Here is an 18,322-nt window from a genome sequence, read left to right as displayed (position 1 = left end):
TTCACTATTTTGTCATGTGTTGAGAAAAACACAGATTTTAAAATTACATGGTCTAATATTTACATTTAGCATATAACTGCAACATTATTTTTTCGTTGTTTTTTTTTTTTTAAAGACTCGAAAGGACTTGAAATTCAAAATTTCAGACTTGTGACTTGACTCGGACTTTTACACCAGTGACTTGAGACTCGACTCTGACTTGCCTGACATTACTTGAGACTTGACTTGAGACTTGAGGATAAAGACTTGAGACTTACTTGAGACTTGCAAAACAATGACTTGGTCCCACCTCTGCTCGTCACCATAGCAACCGTGTAAAACGGAGCTTTAAAAGGATACTTATTTTAACCCAAACCACCCTCTGCTTGTAACAAAGTGAACTTGATTTTATTTTAAATATCCTAACCATAACAAAGTAATCTTTAATAAATACAGATAAAGTTTGGGAAAAACCGTGACGTCTCTATGTGAGCCACGATTTGCACCAACCTCCGAGTGTGTGTGTCATTATTAGTAGTATGCTCCTTTCACACACGTGGTACACATCAGTAGGCCTACATATGTAGACTGGAGGTCGGGTTCACGAACTCCCTGAAACTGAGCTTTGGATTTCTTTAAAAAGCTGGGATGATTAGCTTGTTCAGTTAAATGGAGTTCCGGGATGATTTTGGGTCCTGGGAGAGGGTCAGTCATTACAGGAAATGAAGCTACTTTGACAAAGATGACAGGACTGAAGAATACGGATGATGGGACTCCACAATTTGTTTTTAATTCAGTTCCGTTTTATTCATATAGCGCCAATTCACAATAACAGTCGCCTCAAGGGGCTTTAAAGACCCCAAGAGACAGATGACCGCCTAGTAAGCACTTGGCGACAGTGGGAAGGAAAACCTCCATTCTTACCAGGAAGAAACCTCCTGCAAAACGTGAAGAAGCCTCTTGGGTGAGAGGCGAAACACCTTTGCGAACCCAAAAAAGTCCAGTTGCCTCCTTTCTTATTTTCAAGCTTTCAAAAGCTCAATGACTTTTGCAGGATCGAAAAATGGACCAGGAACAAGCGAGAGCTGCCATTTTTGCTCCTCTTTGATCCTGGGGATTTGAAATTGGCCATGTCCTCTGTCAGGAGATTTAGTCATAGTTTGTTTTGTTGTTGTTTTATGTTTACCCCTCAAACTTCAAACGTTTCACTTCACCGTGTCTGAAAAACTGAACTAAGATAATTGTATCTTCAGCCTGTGCTCTTAAAGACTGACATGTTATTATAACATGTCAGTCTTTCAAGGTTGTTAGACTTGTACAGTCCAGAGAAATGTTCATGTTCGTCAGCTGGTAACAATTCTTCAACTAATAAAGCAAGAACCTACTACGAATATATAGCTTTCAAGCAATTTTAAAATACAAGACTCAAATGATGAAACAACAGATATGGAGGACTGGAGGGAGGAGTGACAAATAACACGAGAAATCAAACAATAAACTAGGACTTAAATGCAGCGAGAACAAGCTTAAAAAAGAAAAATACAACATCCAGCGGTCATGGTCCCCGCTTGTCTTCATTAAAAAAAAGTGAACCAACTGTACTTAAAAAGAAGAAAACTGACTTTGTTGTACTCACGGGACACGAATTTGCAGCACATACTCATCTGAACATCATATATTATTGAGTGACAGAACAATGAATTCACGAGACCACGTGGTCATGTGACATGACAGCGATATTAGTGATAAACAGGGGGACAACACATCTTATCACGAGCCTACAATTTAAATTCATTCATTCTAAAACAAAAAGCGTTTGATCGTCAGACATCGCCTCTCCTCTCTTCTGTGGCTGTGGAGGGTCCTCCCGCACTGCGAGCGGTGCTGTGCCGAAGCTTTTTTTTTATTTATCATCATATGCTGCCTGCTTCGCAGCACACCGCACGATTTTTTTCAAATCACCATTTTAAGCAGCGCTGACGCATCAGAGGGCTTCATGACTGGGACAGTGTGTCGGGGTATGGTCAGCTCCTGATGGCCCATGTCTTCCAAAACCAGGCAAGTATCGCCGACAAGAGGTGGATGGTTGTGCATGCATAATGCGCAGTGTGAGCGGTGAGGGGCAGAGCGGCGGGGGGTGTCATCCAGATGTGCTGGATGTAGTCTGTGAAGGTTCACAGACTGGACATTAAATATCAGGATTATCCGATGGTTCAGGGTTTTTGTCGAGGAAATCCTGCATTTACTAATCTACAGCGAAGATCAATCAGAAAAAAAAGAATCAATATTCTGCAGCTACAGGCGTGATTTATACAACCCACGCTACTGTATTATTATTAATATTATTGTTGTTGTTGTTGATAAAATTCTCTTAAATTATTACAGAGGTGTGCGTGCCACCCCACCTCACACAAGATTTTAAAAACTTAAAAGTATTTCTTGGTGATAATGTTAAATATTACTGTTATTATTGTTCTGTTATTGTAAATTCACTTAATTTAATAAGTGTCAGGGTTCTATGTTTCTATTTCAAAAGTCCAAGTTTAGTTTTGTTCACCTGGTTTTATTTTATTCTATTTCATTTTTAATTCAAGAAGATCAAAGCTCCCTGTGAGGTAGGGTGTCTATTATTTGTGTGAGGTTTTTTTTTTTTAATTTAATTAAAAGGTTTCTTGAAGTAAAACTGCCATAAATGATTTAAAATTATATTTGGCTTTCTTAAAAGAAAGTGGAGTCATTTAAAACCTGACACTCCACTGCAAGTCATAAAAAAATAAAGACAAGAGGGAAGGGTTCAGTTTTGACACGTTAAAATATATTCAGTTCAGGCTTATTTTCTAGTCCCGCACCCTGAACAGTCACCTCAAAGCGCTGGTGCTATAAGGAAAAAACACAACAGTATTTAAAACAAAACAAAAAACAATAAATAAATACAAAAAAAAACAAGCAACCTGTCAAAGCAAGCACTTTGCAACAGTGGGAAGGAAACAGTCCCTTTTAACAGGAAGAAACCTGAAAATTGTGGGAATATTTTCACATAGAAAATGATTTTTCTACACCAGCACCTGTCTGTTAGGGTTTTTTTTTGCCTGGAGTGAAAGCATCTTAACTGAAAGCATTTACACATGAATCAGAGAAAGTTGCACATGTTAATGCATGTCCTTTTTTTGTTTTTATCTCCACAGATTTCCTGATATTGATTCTGTGTGTAATCTGGGACATGGACAGACGGAGCCCAGGAGACAGACAGGCAGACACCAGTAAGACAGTAACCACTGCATCGTCATCATCTGTCGTCACCATGGCAACACCCAGTTCCAGCACCCAGCCGCCCTCTACCTCCCTCAGCATCATCCCACCAGACAGACAAGCAGTCCAGGTAATAAACTGCACCTGCGACCGATATGTGTGTGGCTCGTTTAGTCTTAGTTTCACTTCACAGGTAAAGAGTCGGGGTAATAGACAGGAAGCTGCTTACAGTCCCTACGCACGGTGTGCTTGACAGGCAAAAAGTCCAAGCTATTTCTGTAAAGTGCACACAGAGGACTTGATTTAAAGGTGATCCAAGTAATGAACAGTACCACTGACCTCAGTATGCATTTATCATATTGATATACTGAATATTAATTGTCTATTGACTGTCGTTTGTCAAGCTATCAGGTATTACTTTTACGAGACAGTCCAAAGAATAAACAATAGTAGTAATTATGCATCATAGTATATACACTATATTGTCAAAAATATTCACTCACCCATTCAAATCATTGAATTCACCTGTTCTAATCACTTTCATGGCCACAGGTGTATAAAATCCAACACCTGGCATCCAGACTACTTCTACAAACATTTGTGCAAGATCAGGTAGCCCCAGTCCGCTCATGAAATTTCCTCGTCACTAAATATTCCTCACTCAACCGTTAGTGGTTAGTGGTTATAGTACAAAGTTTGTGACCTTCAGTAAAATCTGAAGGCCACAAAATTCATGCGGCCTTCAGAGCAGCTCAGTAGCAGTGTGTAGAGAGTTTCATTGAATGGGTTTCCATGGCAGCTGCATTCAAGTCTTACATCACCACGTACAATGCAAAGCGTCTTATGTGGTGGTGTAAAGCACGCCACCACTGGACTCTGAAGCAGTGGAGAAGCCTTCTTCTGGCAATCTGACTGTCCAGCATTAGTGTCTGACCTCACAACTACATTTCAGGAAAAATCACCAAAAATTCCCCATCATAATAAACCCTATAGATTTAGAATGGGAGTCACTAAAGTTCATATGTGTGTGAAGGCAGACGGGTGAATACATTTGGCAATATAGTGTATTTGAACAGGTGATTAGATTTTGTTGTTAAAGTAGATAAATAGCCTTGTAAGGCTTTTAGCCAGTCTGAAGAAAATGTACATCGTGTGATCCAACAGGTGATCCAACATGCCATGAACAGACCTCAGAGCATGGCGGCCCAGTACTTGCATCAGATGTACGCAGCCCAGCAGCAGCACTTCATGCTGCAGACAGCAGCCCTGCAGCAGCACCAGCATCCCGCACATCTGCAGAGTCTGGCCGCCATCCAGCAGGTCGGGTGGTGTCTGTCTATGTGCTGTGTGTCTGTGTGAGGATCAAGAATAGAAAGTAAAACGTGTTCTCACTGCTTTTCAGGCTTCAGTCTGTCAGAGGTCACCTTCTTCTTCTACAGGCAGTTTGGTTCAGGCTGCGGGTGTTTCCCAAAACTCGGTAAGTGCTTAAGTGTGTTCTCACTCTGAGCACAAATACACACCTGAGCATATTTAGTTTTTGTCACAGCTCTCATCATGCCGCCCCTCATCCAGATAACTTTACCAGCATCTCCAGTGACCGCAAGGCTGATTGGTCGAACTCAGACATCCACTGCCAGCGCAGCCACAATATCTCAGCAGGCCATGCTTCTAGGAAACAGACCTGCCAGCTGTAACCAAGCTCAGATGTACCTTCGAACTCAGATGGTAGAAACCTTTTCATCTTTGATCTCGAGCTGCATTCATGCTGCTTTACTGTGTTGCCATTTTGAGTGCATGAGCAACTTTTTATGGCTGATTTTTAACCAACGTGGCGTCTGAGCTTCCCTGTTGCTTCTATCCTTGCCAGCTGATTCTAACTCCTGCAGCCACAGTAGCTGCAATTCAGTCAGACCTCCCCACTGTGACCTCCTGCTCCTCATTACCTACCTCCTCTCAGGTACAATCCTGCCACAGTGCTGCACAATTATGTGCCTCAGGCTGTTACAGAACATACAGTGGACCTATTATGCTCATTTCAGGCTCCATGTTATTGTCCTTGGACTCTCTTGCAGTAGCTTTGCTCACTGCCCACAGCTTTAAAGTTACTTTCTTCTGATTTGCTGCCCCTCTTGATCTCATCATTAAGGATATCCCTCCCCTCTTTGACATCATAAAGAGCAAAGCGGGTTGTGTTTTTTGTTTTGTTTCAACATTGCATACATTATTTAGACCAACGGTCCTCCAACCTTTTTTGCGCCACGGACCGGTTTATGCCCGACAATATTTTCACAGACCGGCCTTTAAGGTGTCGCGGATAAATACAACAAAATAAAACTAGTACCGGTACCGAAAAAAAGAAGATTTATTCATAACACACGTGAAAAGACCCAGGAAAACAGAGTTAGCTATAAAAACGATAACAAAATAACGCTGAAAACCGTTAAAACCCTGAAAACCATACATTTCACACCCGAGCCTCAACTCTCGCTCGCTGCTTTAGATCATAATATAAGGAACAGCAGAATAGGTCCACTATTTCTGTATTTATTTACGTGATGTCAGTGTGTTAGGACAAGGTACAGCACTGGCTCTTTACTCCATGACCAGAAACTTTTAATAACTGCGAAGACTAACTGTTAACCTCTAATACTCGCTGCAGAATCTGGCTCTGCGTACCCATTTGCCGGGAGCTCTGGCTACAGCCCACAGCGTCATCTTAAAACCTTCCACCGAGTCCCAGGCCCTGCCTGCAGCTACCTCTTTGTCCAAGAATCCAGTCTGTGGGCTGAAGAGCACCCAACTGACTGATGGCTCAACAGAAACAGCGCCATCTGATGCCACCTCGTTGGTGTCAGGACCCCAGATTATAACCCCAGGTGAGTTTGTGTCTTCCACGGTTTGAGATAACTGCAAGTGTAAGAGGCCAGAGACAAACTTAGGGTGGACACTTGGTTTTGGTTTGATACAAGCCATGCAGCAAGCATACTGATGTTCATGTAATGCAGATGTTTGCTTTTTTTGTCAGGTTAAGTTTTTAATGACAGCTCACCTGCTGGTTATTATGTTCCTCGTGCTCCCTCTGCAGCCTACCCTCCAGTGCAAACCCACACTCTAGTCAAGCAGCAGCTGTCCTGTCCAGTAGGCCAGCAGGTGGCGCACCACCAGCTCATCGTCCAGCAGGCCACAGGAGGGGCTCCCAGCAGCAGACAGTTGCAACCAATTGCCCTCAGAGTAGCACCCCGAGATACCCACTCCAATCCTCTTCCTCTGTCGGTTAAAAGACTAACCGCCTCCAGCACCCACTCACAACTACGAAACGAGCCCCCAGCCCTGTCTTCTTCTTCCTCCCCATTAGTCACCAGCATGCTTGCATCATCACCTCAGACTTCAGTCCCAGCTGCTGCCGTTCAGCCTCAGCCACCTCCTCTGGTGGCTGCGCCACAGCGTCGGACCTCATTCCCACAGAGCCAGCAGCCTCCACCTCCTCCTCCTCCTCTCATTCTCCCCAGGCTGCCCCAGAACCCCCCGGCCTCCCTTCACAGGGTGTCCCTGCACTCAGTCCGGGCTTTGGCTGTCCAGTCAGGACAGGTACTGCTAACGGAGCGGGAACTGCCTGTGGCGGAGGCTCTGGTCCAGATGCCCTACCAGAACCTGCCACCTCCTCAAACGGTGGCTGTTGATCTGAAAGTGCATCCAGTCAAACACAACGAAACTGCACCCGTGAGTCAGCACGTCCTGCTTTGAAGAGCTCCTGAGTAGATTATGAGTTGGTTTGAATGAGGTTTTGTTTTGTTTTGATTTTCAGTTGGGGCAAAAGTGCAACGTGAACAGTCTGAGCTCAGAGGAAAGGAAAGATCCTCCAAGTTCAGAACAAGACGGGACCGCTACACCACCCAATCAAAATGGTTCAGGTACAGAATTATTCAGTTAACAGGATAACCTGCCTCCATGAGACCCCCTCACCCCTCACTCTTTATGCTTTTTATTGTGTAGCAGTGACGGGTTCATCCTCCATCACCCCCAGCCACTGGAGGAGTCCTCCAGTGGAGGAGTCCTCCCAGCTCACGACCACTGACAATAGCAGCAATAGTGGCACCAACAACCCTCCTCCTCCACCACCTTCTCCTTTACCTCCTCCCCTCCTCCCTGCTTCAGCAAAAGTCCCCAGCCAGCCTCCTTCTGCCCCTGCAAGTCTCCCAGGAAGCCCCAAGAGGTCAACCCACGTCCTCACACACCTCGTGGAGGGCTTTGTCATCAAAGAGGGCCTGGAGCCGTTCCCGGTATGTGGACGTGCCCTGTGCAGAAAGTTTACTGCTGATTAATGGGAAGCACTACAAAAGCACTTAAAATCAGCTTTAATCAATTATTTAATTATGTGTGTATAAACAAAATGAAAATATTTCTGGAGCAGGTGAGGAGAGGAAGGTGGAATAAAACTTTTCCAGGCATTTAAAACTTAAGTAAATGTCTCATTTTAATATTATAAACAGATGTAAATATGACAATTGAAATATGACATTGCATCACTGTCTTTACATTGTAACACTGGTGATGCTCTACAGTCAACAAATGATGTCTGTCACTTTATCAAAGCTGCTGGCATGGCTCATTTATGCAGAAGGTGTCTTTTTACAAGGAAGCTTGATGCAACTAGTTAAGGCTATAGTGAGAGGAACTGGTCAGTGCCAACTTGCAATCTGTCAGCATGCAGTGTTATCGTTGTGCAGGACGTTAGTTGTGTGAAACCTTGTTTCAGTGAATTAAAACTTTTTTCTTTTTCTTTTTTTTCTGCCATTTGGGTTAAAAAAAATTGGTGTAAGGTTTTCAATTTTTGAATGTGCTACTCAATGCAGGTGGGTCGGTCATCACTGCTATCGGAGCAGCAGGCTTCCCTTCCAGAACCCCAGGACGTACCGACCAATGGGGATGCAGCAGACGACAGTCCTCTGGATGCTGACCAGTCAGATTCATCTGACTCTGAGATGGAAAATGACGGCCCTACAGGAGAAGGTGAGAGAGGTGTGCGTGTGTGTGTGTGTGTGTGTGTGTGTGTGTGTGTGTGAACATGCATGATTAACAGCTGGTCCTCTGAAGTTGCAGAACTCGGGGAGAGTGTGCCAGACGTGTTGCAGTGTGAGTACTGTGGAAGCAGCGGCTACGCTCGCACGTTTCTGCGCTCCAAACGCTTCTGCTCCATGTCGTGTGTCAGAAGGTAAATAAAACATTTACACAACGTACTAAGTTTTGTCCTCTAGTGTAATTATTTATTACCAAAGAAACATAGTTTCAGTGATTCACCCTATTAACATGAACAAACTGTAGGTTATTACGAGACGCTCATCAGCCATAAGCTCATAAGCTTTGCTTATTGCACCACATCTCAAAGGTGCTCTACTAGACTGAGATCTGGTGACTGTGGAGGGCATTTACAGTGAAGTCATTGTCATGTTAAAGAAACCAGTTTGAGATGATTTGAGCTTTGGGGTTTTGGTGTTATCCTGCTGAAAGAAGCTATTATTAGATTGTTACACTATAGTCATAAAGGGATAGACATAGTCTGCAGCTCGGGTAGGCTGTGGTGTTTTAATGGTGCTCAGTCGGTACAAGAGGCCCAAAGTGTACCAAGAAAATCGAGGACAAGCAATAGTTTTACAATCATCTATTGCAAGTTTTGGTGAGCTCCTGTGAACTAGAGCCTTAGTGTTTTGTTCTTAGCTGACAGGAGTGGTATCCACTGCGGTATCCACTGTGGTCTCCTGCTACTGTAGCCCATCTGATTCAAGGTTTTACGTCTGCATACCTTGGTTATAATGAGTTGTGAATGGCTATCTGAGTTGTAGCCTTGCTATCAACTTGAAACAGTCTGGTCATTCTGCAGTGTGATAGGCTGATTAAATATTTGTGCTAACGACCAGTTAGCACAAATATATGTGCTATGTGAGTGTACATCATACAGTAAATACTCAGCAGGGACTGAAATCACAACTCACAGGTTATTGTAATCTGGGAAGTGCAGAACGGAAAAGTGGCAGTAAAACGACCAATATGAGCAACCTGAGCACAGCTCAGACGAAGACCCATCATTATGGTCATCGTGTGTGACTTTCACTAAAATCAGACCAATTTTTGTGACCTGAATGCAGACACCTCACCATCACGTAAGCTCAGTGGTCCTCCAGCATGAAAAAACAGGCGCTTCATCACCTCCATCCTGCTGCCCGTGACCATGAAATCAATCTCAGTTCACCATGTTGAAGGAAATCTCAATTCCTAAAATATATCAGGAGGACTGAGGAGAGAGGAGGCTTTAGCTATAATTGAGAATGCAAATGCGTGTCCACTGTGGATGCATTTATTTACCTTTAGCATATAAAAGAGTTGTGGGAAACTGCTGGAATATACAAGTCATAGTGGGAGGAGGATTCTTTTTAAACAAGTCATCCTTTTTTCACGTTATTTAACATGATCAAAGTTTCTGCCCTGCACAAAAAAGCACCATGTGTTAAATTAAAGTAATTCTATTTATTTATTTATTAGAAATTGTCATGAGCACAGTTATGTCTGATGTCATAAAATCCAGCTGTGGGTCTGCTAGAACAAAAATGACACATTTCATTGGCATCACTTTAAAATGAGGTGTGACATTTGTGAGGATGACTCAATTTTCTAAGTGCCTGTTCCCTCAGCTCATTTGTTCTCATGTCTCTTCCTCACCTCCTCCTCTCCCATCACCGATGGGAGAAAATAATGTGAAGCGATGGAGCAGATGCATTGGGCACTTGCAAACTATGAAATAAAAAGGGGTTAAGACATGCAGACTTAGGGAACAGGTAACCTAAATCAGAAATTAAAAGAACAAAGATGGGAAGTAAAAGGACATAGTAGTAGTAGTAGTAGTGGAAAACCATATTAGGATCCCACCTTCAAAATAAAACAGGAAGTACGCTGGAAGAAGCACTCACAAGAGGAACACAAGGGGTGTGTTAAAAAGAAACACAAAACAAGAATTTATGATGGCAAGAAAAATCCAAGAATCAGCGTTTCACAACACAGGGCCGATGCATAATACAAAGTCTGTGTAAATTGTAATATTTTATGGTTTGTTATGAAAAGTTGATCTTTGTCCGTGAGAACAATGATGATTCATTATTTTGAATCTTTTTATTTTGTTGTTTTCAGTGTTGGTGTGTGTCATTCGGCTGAGGTTCACCACACTGTCTTAGAGTCTGTGGAAAACATGAGCAACACTCACGAACTGTCTGCTTTAACAACAAAGCACTTTTTTCTTCCGCAGAAACTACAGAAAATTACAGTCTGTGTCAGTAAAGTTGAATTACATCATCTGACATCTGCAGCCCGCTGACGCAAGTAGATAATCACTCCCAGGTTTCCCCATGAGTCTCCATCAAAGCAACAAAAAGAGGACAGCTCAGAGTCCCGATGCTACCTTTCCCAACTTATTCACAGACTTCAAGGATGATGTGATATAATAACATTAGGGACGAATGCACTTATTAACCATCTGTGAAGGTTATCCGTCATCCAGGTCATCATAGTTTTCAAAAAACCTAAAGAAGTCCAGACGCATTTCCTTCCAAGCTCTTAGAGCATTTATTTACTCTCAAATAACCCTTAAAAATCCTCACTCTTTTTACCCTAAGGAAAAGAGGTTTGTCAGGGCCACAGTTTGCTGCAGGATTTCATCCAGCAGCAGTGCATAGCTGGTGGGATAGTGTGTAGTTCCAGGGATCAAACCTCTGGCTGCTGGGGCGTTGCAGAGCGTTGCAGTTTTTGTGGGGGACCAAAATATGGGGTTGACCAAGATGGAGAAGAGATTGAGGAGTCTATCCTGTCACTGCTTCAACCAAACCTTTCCACTCTCACCTTCAGATGAGTCAGAGCTGGACTCCAGCTGGTCCATTTCTACCTCTGAGGCCTCCTCCATGTCAGCCTCAGAGTCCTCGGAGGAGGAGGATGCCATCTTAACACTCATGGTTCACGATCACTTCCAGAGCCTGTGTGTGCTGTAAAGTCTTGCCATCTCCAAAATGACTGCTCCTGCACTACTGCGCATACTTCTAACTGTGGCTGCCGTGCAGATGCATAAACTACTTGAGTGAGAACCAAAATAAAGTCCAATTTTGTTTTGGTTCCTGCTGCTGAGATATTGTTGAAGCTCTGAAAGGGTTCTCATCATTCACTGTTATCGAATTAGTTCATAACACCGAGTGTGGCCTTCTAAGAGAACAGACTTGAAGGTGGATATCGCACACATGCACACACATGCACACCATCATCCAACATCAGTAGGACACACACTTATCATTTCAGCAGCAAGGCACTTTTGCAGAAAACATCAAAAGTTGTATTTTCAGTGATTTTCAATTGGACATTGTTTGACCTGAGGATAAAATTAATATCAGCACCGCCAAAAATACCATTTAAAAAAATGGAATGGCCCAACATGTCCCCAGGATCCTCTAAGGCAGGGGTGTCGAACTCCAGGCCTCGAGTGCTGGTGTCCTGCAGGTTTTAGATATCAACCTGGGTCAAGACACCTGAAGGAGGTCGTTTAGCCATTTAAATCAGCTGTGTTGGATCAAGGACACACACCTGTGCTCTAAGGGTTAATCAAACATTTCACGGCTGTTTTTGTTCAGGTTCAGTGTAAGCTGCACCAAGCGTATCGCGGTGCTGCATGCAGGTCGCATGGCTCACAGGCCCTTGGGAAGGAGAGGACGACCCCCCAGCCGAGTCAACGGAGCCTCCAGAGAGCACTTTGTGATGCAGGTCAGTAGTATCGTCGGCCTGATGCATGCGTGTATAAACTGTATGGACGAAAAAGATACTGGGTTACCTGCAGGAGCTGCTCAGCCACTGAAATGGATGGCATGAAGCTCCCTGTGAACAGTTTTTATCCTGATGTTAATCAGAGGAGGTTTGGAGCTCTGCAGTCACTAAAACTCCACGTTAATGTTCTAGGGTTAAAACGACATATATCGCGCTTTCTGCAGCTTTCCTCATGGGCGTAACTTTGTGCTGAACATTAGGGGGGTCAGGATCTCGGTCTCTCTAAATAAATAAATCTGGGTAAATTCCCAGATGATTAAACATGCAACTATTTTGCTGGTGTTAACAGAAATGAGTAAAGTAAATGACTAACTACATGTTCACATGACAAACAAAGGCAAGCCTGTTTGTTTAAAGAAGAACAGCTTTGGAGGTTTTACTAATAGCACTTATCTACCAGAAGGACTTTATTGGTAGTTGTGTTGGGTTTGCCTCTCTTTGCTGTGAGTAAAAACGACATCGTATGCATCTTGTCAATTTATTCTCACAATCCAAAAAGAAAAACATATGTCATCTCTTTTGCAACTTCTTTTCAACACAAACACACTGCAGACACAAAACGATCTGCAGCTTCACATTTGTAAGCAAACCAGCATGTTGGACAGAATATTGGGGGTGATCGGGTCAGCTGGCAGATGGGGATCTCTAATGAAAACAGCCGAATGGGCTTTGCCGGTGGCCAGATTCTTAGATGTCTATCAGCTCTGGAAACAGACATTAAAATGACTCATGCAAAAATATGTTAAGGCTGCAGAGCTTTCAAGCATGTTGCCCTGTTATATGCTGTTTTAAATCACTCTTCATTCAAAAATATGAAGAACAGACTTACAGGCTGATGATTATTACAGTTAGGTGTAACAAAAATGGATTTTTGAAGGCTGATAGACTCCAGAGGTGGTTATGCATACATGTTTTTTCTCTGGTGGATTGGAAATATTTCTAAAAAGACATTTAAATGTTTATTTGATGCTTCAAACATTCCACGGAGCTCGAACCACGAGGTTTGTAAGTAAGTAAAATTTTATTTATATAGCACATTTCTAGATAAAAGATCACAAAGTGCTTTACAAGGTATAGGAACAGATTAAAAAGACAAAGTACAGTCAAAAGTTAACAAAATGCAATTTTAAAAAGATGTTTTTAGCTGTTTTTTAAAAGTAATCAGTGAATCAGCAGATCTTAAGTTCTGAGGAAGAGAATTCCACAGTCTGGCGGCCACAGTAGCAAAAGCTCGATCACCCCTAGTTTTCAGTCTCGTATACTGAATAACAAGTAATCCCTGACCACAAGACCTCAGAGACCTACTAGGGGCATAGGGCTGTAAAAGTTCAATGATGTATGATGGTGCTTGTTCTTGAAGAGCCTTAAATGTCAGAACCAGAATCTTAAAGTGGACTCTGAATTCGACAGGGAGCCAGTGTAACTGTATAAGCAACGGTGCTATATGTGAGTATTTCGATGTTTTCGTCAGAAGCCTTGCTGCAGCATTTTGGACAGTCTGCAGACGCTCCAGGGAACTTTTGTTTAGACATGTGAACAGTGAATTGCAATAGTCCAGTCATGATGAAATAAAAGCATGAATAACAATCTCCAGTTCAGTATGAGATATTATGGGGCTCAATTTAGAAATATTTCTTAAATGATAGAAGCAAGACCGAACCAGAGATTTGACGTGAATATCCAATGTAAGAGCAGGATCGAAGGTTTCCCTAGGTTCCTGATAGATGGTTTCACAAATGTTGAAAGGGGACCAAGAGCATTCATTATGCTGGGTACATGTCTGTCTGGAGCACATAAAAGGACTTCAGTTTTATTTTCATTTAGTTGGAGACAATTGTCGGCCATCCAACCTTTGATGGTTTCCAAATACACATTTAAAATCCGCAGCTTAGAAGCATCTTCAGGTTTAAAAGATATATATAGTTGGATGTCGTCTGCGTAGCAGTGGTAACAAATATCCTCAAAAGGGCTCAAAATATGCTGGAGAGGAAGTAAATAAATTAAAAACAATAATGGCCCCAGCACAGAGCCTTGTGGCACACCAAAGGACAGGGACGTAGAAGATGACCTGTACTTAGAAACTGCCACAGAAGAGTATCGTTCACAAAGATACGAGGAGAACCACTCTAAGGCAGACCCAGATACACCGACCCAGTATTTCAGCCTATCAAGCAAAATATAATGGTCAACGGTGTCAAAGGCCGACGTGAGATCCAACATTAAGAGAACAGAACACTTACCTGCATCGCTTTGCATCAGAATGTCATTGGAAACTCTAAGAAGGGCTGTTTCAGTAGAATGAGCTTTACGAAAGCCAGACTGAAATTTGTCAAAGATATTATATTTGTCTAAAACTGCTGTAAGCTGCTTAGCCACAATCTTCTCTAAAATCTTAGCAATTAACGGTATTTTTGAGATCGGTCTGTAGTTGCTAGTGAGAGATGGGTCCAGCATAGGCTTTTTTAACAGGGGGTATATAACAGCAGTTTTAAAATAAGCAGGGACTTTGCCAGATCCCAAAGAGGTGTTACTTATAGTGAGCATACAGGGACCAATAGAGTAAAAGACATTTTTGAATAACGATGCGGGTAAAATGTCGAGTGAACAAGAGGATACTTTTGTTGCACTAACTATTTTTCCCAGCTCGGATAGTGAAACAGGTAAAAATCTTTCTAAAACAACAGGCCGAACTGGCGTGGGAACTGACAGTGCAGATGCTGATGGGGACAATTTTTTCCTTATATTGCTAATTTTTTTCTAAAAAGAAAGCAAGAAATGTTTCACAGTCTTCAGCAGAAGAAATAATGGCAGCAGGTGGAGCAGGAGTAATGATATCAGTAATAGTATCAAATAAGACCTTAGGATTACCTCTGCTCTTTGCAACCAACTGAGAAAAGTAAGCAGCCCTTGCATCTCTAATAGCATTGTTAAAAGAGGCTAAAAGATCCTTTAAATAAAGGAGATGAACATTTAAATGAGTTTGCAGCTCAAAGTCAATACTTACAATGAGCTGTAACTAAAATTTATTTCAGACTGGTAAGAATTAAACCTCACCTGAGACACGGTCTAACACCTGCTTTCTGTTTGTTACTGTATGAAGTCCAGCTCTGAAATATACTGTGAATTTTTGTGTCTTTGTGCTTCTCAGGCCCACAGGTCATTTGGCTCCAAAGAGACCCAACAGAGTTCACCGAGAGAGGAAGATGAGCATCACGAGGAGGAGGAGGAAGAGGAGGAAGAACCTCCCGTTCCCATGACGACCAGGCTTCGAAAACAGGCTGAGAGAGCGCAAGAGAGGGTGAGGGAGCAGAGGACCGTAGAAACGATCATCGTTTCAGACGCAGAAGACGACGTCGGCTGTCCGTCTCAGTGGAACGTGGAGCAAGTGTTTTCCTACATCAGCACCCTGCCAGGTAATGCGGTTTTTCACACTCCTGAGGCACAGCTTTTATTGCTAAAGAAATGGCAAACATTAACAGTACGACCTCTGACCTCGCAGCACGTCTGTGTCGGTTTGTAGTTTGGTGTGTTGGGTTTGCTTTAAGGTAAGTTTTGCTTCTCTCTCGCAGTTTTTGACAGGTTAAATATGATTTGCAGGCATGAAAGTTTCATGTGGACATGTGCTGGTTAAGGGTGACTGCACATAGTGTACACCCACCAGCCACTTCATTAGGTACACCTGTTCAATTGCTCGTTAGCACAAATATCTTCAGCGACCTGCTTGAATTCAAGCTGAGCATCAGATTGAGCAAAAAATGTGATTTACTTTAAATTTGGCACTGTTGGCACATTGAAACTGAAGGAGATGGGCTTCGGCAGCAGAATACCACACTGGGTGCTACATCTATCAGCTAAGAACTGGAAAACGAGGCTATAGGTCACACAGAATGACCACTCCGGTTCTCTTTCCATCAGGTGGTGCTGATGTAGCCGAGGAGTTTCGCTCCCAGGAAATAGATGGGCAGGCTCTGCTGCTTCTCACAGAGGATCACCTGGTCAGCACCATGAACCTTAAACTGGGACCCGCACTGAAGCTTTGCGCGCACATCAACTCCCTCAAAGATGCATAAACACGTAACATTCCTCCTCTTAGTGAATGTAAAGAAAAGCAAGGATCTGCTCACCTCTGCAGAGACAATGAGGAAGTGCTGCTCATCTTTAAACTGCCTATTTTTAAACACTGTCACAAAAGAGAGCAGAGCTCGCTGAGTTGAACTGACTGCAGTTTTTTTTTTTTTTTAAAGACCACTGCCAACTATTTTTCCGGGTTTTAGCTTTCCATTACCCAAGGACTCAAAGTCGACTTGCTCTCAGATGATTTTACAGTTTTACCTCAGCTGCTCTGGCTCGTTTCTCCTGATAGTTTCACGTTTACAAGTCTCAGCAGTGCATATTTAAGTTTCCCATAATCACTCAAAACCAGTTAAACTGCAAAAGGCTATATTTGCCATCTTTTGTATATTGAAGGATTAAAATGCAACATTTTATTACATTTAAATACTTAAACCAAAAAGGTACCATATAAAAATCCAACTCTTCGCAGCAAACCAGGCAACAGGGGAAGGACTATTTATACACACAGGGTAATAAGGGAAGTGGAGACAGCTGGGGATATGATACACAGGTGCAGAGAAACTAGGTAATCACTGGGGAGGAGGTAAAACTCAAAGCAACACACAGGAGACCACAATCTATGAAAGTTTATTTATGCTACCAAAAACTTTTATTTTTTTTGCTGTCAATAAGTCAAAATTTGGGATATTATCTTATTGAAAATTATTTTCTCAGAAGTTTGAGTTGATAAGTTGAAATTCTGACCTACAGGTGATTTTAAAAATTTTTTGTTTTTTTTTCACTTTATTTTTCACCCCAACTTAACACAGACACCAGAAAACTCATTTGTTACACAAAAGGAACACAAGAGTTTAGAATAATGAAGAGAAAATAACACAGGGACACACACAACCTGAAAGTTCTCACCTGGGACAGGAATCAAATGAGCACCAAAAACAGATTCAAAAATATAACAAAGGATCAAACTCACAATAGAACATGAAGAAATCCAAACATGAATACTGACGTGCTCTAATGGGTCCTTTCTTCGCTGCCTGGCTCCATGGAGCCCAAGTGACATTTGCCATAGAAACAAACTACTGAGTACAATTTTTCAGTTACAGCAATCAAATTTTGCCTGCTGCATCAAATGCTTTGATTTGCAATATCAAAGGTGAAAAACTCCTCTGCATCTTTCTGTAGTCTGACTTTCACGTGGTCCGATATCTTCCTCTGCACTGACATGGCGCTCATTTTCTGTGCATATCTTCCAGTATGTTCAGTACTCACGCTACACCTGTGAGATCAGTGAGATTTTGACATTAGACAGAATAAAACAAACTCCAAGACCAATAAATTGTAGTAAAAATGTCAGGGATTGTGAACTGTGGGAGATAAAAAGACGTCTCAAAGGAAATTCATATAAAAAAGCCTTCCCATAAAAATAGGTTTAAAGGAAGTGGCTGACTCTACTGACATGATTTCCTCAGGCAAGGTTGGCGCCTTTGCCCAAGGACCCCGGGTGCATGCTGGTGCATATGGTGCTCAGAGGATAGAGATATAGCCTGGGACAAGGCCATGAAGGGCCCTAAAAGTCATCCATAAAATCTGTTCTAAAACAAACTATGAGCTGCTGTAGAACAGCAAAAAACAGCTAAAACTGGAGTTTCATTTAGTTCTGATAAACAGGAGTGATTTCCCTAAATGTCCTAAAATAGTTAAAGATGTTAACAGATGCTGAGACGGTCAGATTTCATTTATTTTTGAGATGAGAAGTGAGCCAAAGCAACAAAGATGAGCAGTTCTTTCTCTCACCGCTTGTCATTTCGCTGTAGTGATCGTAGCAGTTCTGACTCGAGTTATCCATTTGTTTCAAAATGGTTTTTAAATGTTGTTTTTTTGTTTTTTTTTTGTTTTGTTTGTATCATTTGTAGACAAAGAGAACAAATGATCATCATTACATTCGACAAACGCGGTACAATCTCACTGTTTACAAAGCAGATTATTGCCTCCTGTCTTCAAGATGGAATTTGATACGTTCACCATCAGCAAACGGTTGTGCTGACTTATGAAAGTTTTACTGACTACAAGGTTATTTATTGTTATTTATTGTTGTCATAATTAATATACAAATAAAACAGTTAGAAAACAGTGTTTTCTTTGTGTAATGTTTTATTTATTTATTTTTTTA

The 18,322-nt window shown here is 42.1% G+C and overlaps 1 protein-coding gene across 3 annotated transcripts; it reads left to right on the top strand.

Moving 5' to 3' along the window:
* The first annotated feature begins 1,810 nt into the window (after positions 1–1,810).
* phc3a (polyhomeotic homolog 3a) lies at positions 1,811–18,282 on the top strand. 3 transcript variants are annotated; one of them, XM_086272220.1, is made up of 15 exons: positions 1,811–2,037; positions 3,165–3,358; positions 4,393–4,548; positions 4,631–4,705; positions 4,801–4,953; positions 5,096–5,185; positions 5,888–6,104; positions 6,314–6,948; positions 7,034–7,139; positions 7,222–7,508; positions 8,082–8,238; positions 8,329–8,440; positions 11,889–12,018; positions 15,227–15,491; positions 15,994–18,282. In XM_086272220.1, exons 2-15 carry the CDS (start codon positions 3,200–3,202, stop codon positions 16,146–16,148), a joined length of 2,697 nt encoding a protein of 898 aa, XP_086128346.1. In that variant the 5' UTR covers positions 1,811–2,037; positions 3,165–3,199; the 3' UTR covers positions 16,149–18,282. The 3 variants fall into 3 exon arrangements, with proteins under 3 accessions (XP_086128346.1, XP_086128345.1, XP_086128347.1); XM_086272219.1 differs by having other exon boundaries at positions 8,323–8,440; XM_086272221.1 differs by lacking the exon at positions 5,096–5,185 and having other exon boundaries at positions 8,323–8,440.
* The last annotated feature ends 40 nt before the right edge of the window (positions 18,283–18,322 follow it).

Source organism: Aulonocara sp. 'chitande type north' Nkhata Bay, linkage group LG18 (assembly GCF_057382095.1).
Source record: "Aulonocara sp. 'chitande type north' Nkhata Bay isolate Kocher_YH1m ecotype deep benthic linkage group LG18, A_spYH_male_GT1.1, whole genome shotgun sequence".
Classification (NCBI taxonomy): Eukaryota; Metazoa; Chordata; class Actinopteri; order Cichliformes; family Cichlidae; genus Aulonocara; species Aulonocara sp. 'chitande type north' Nkhata Bay.
The sequence above is the reverse complement of the archived record's forward strand: the minus strand, read 5'-3'. Positions and strand labels throughout refer to the sequence as shown.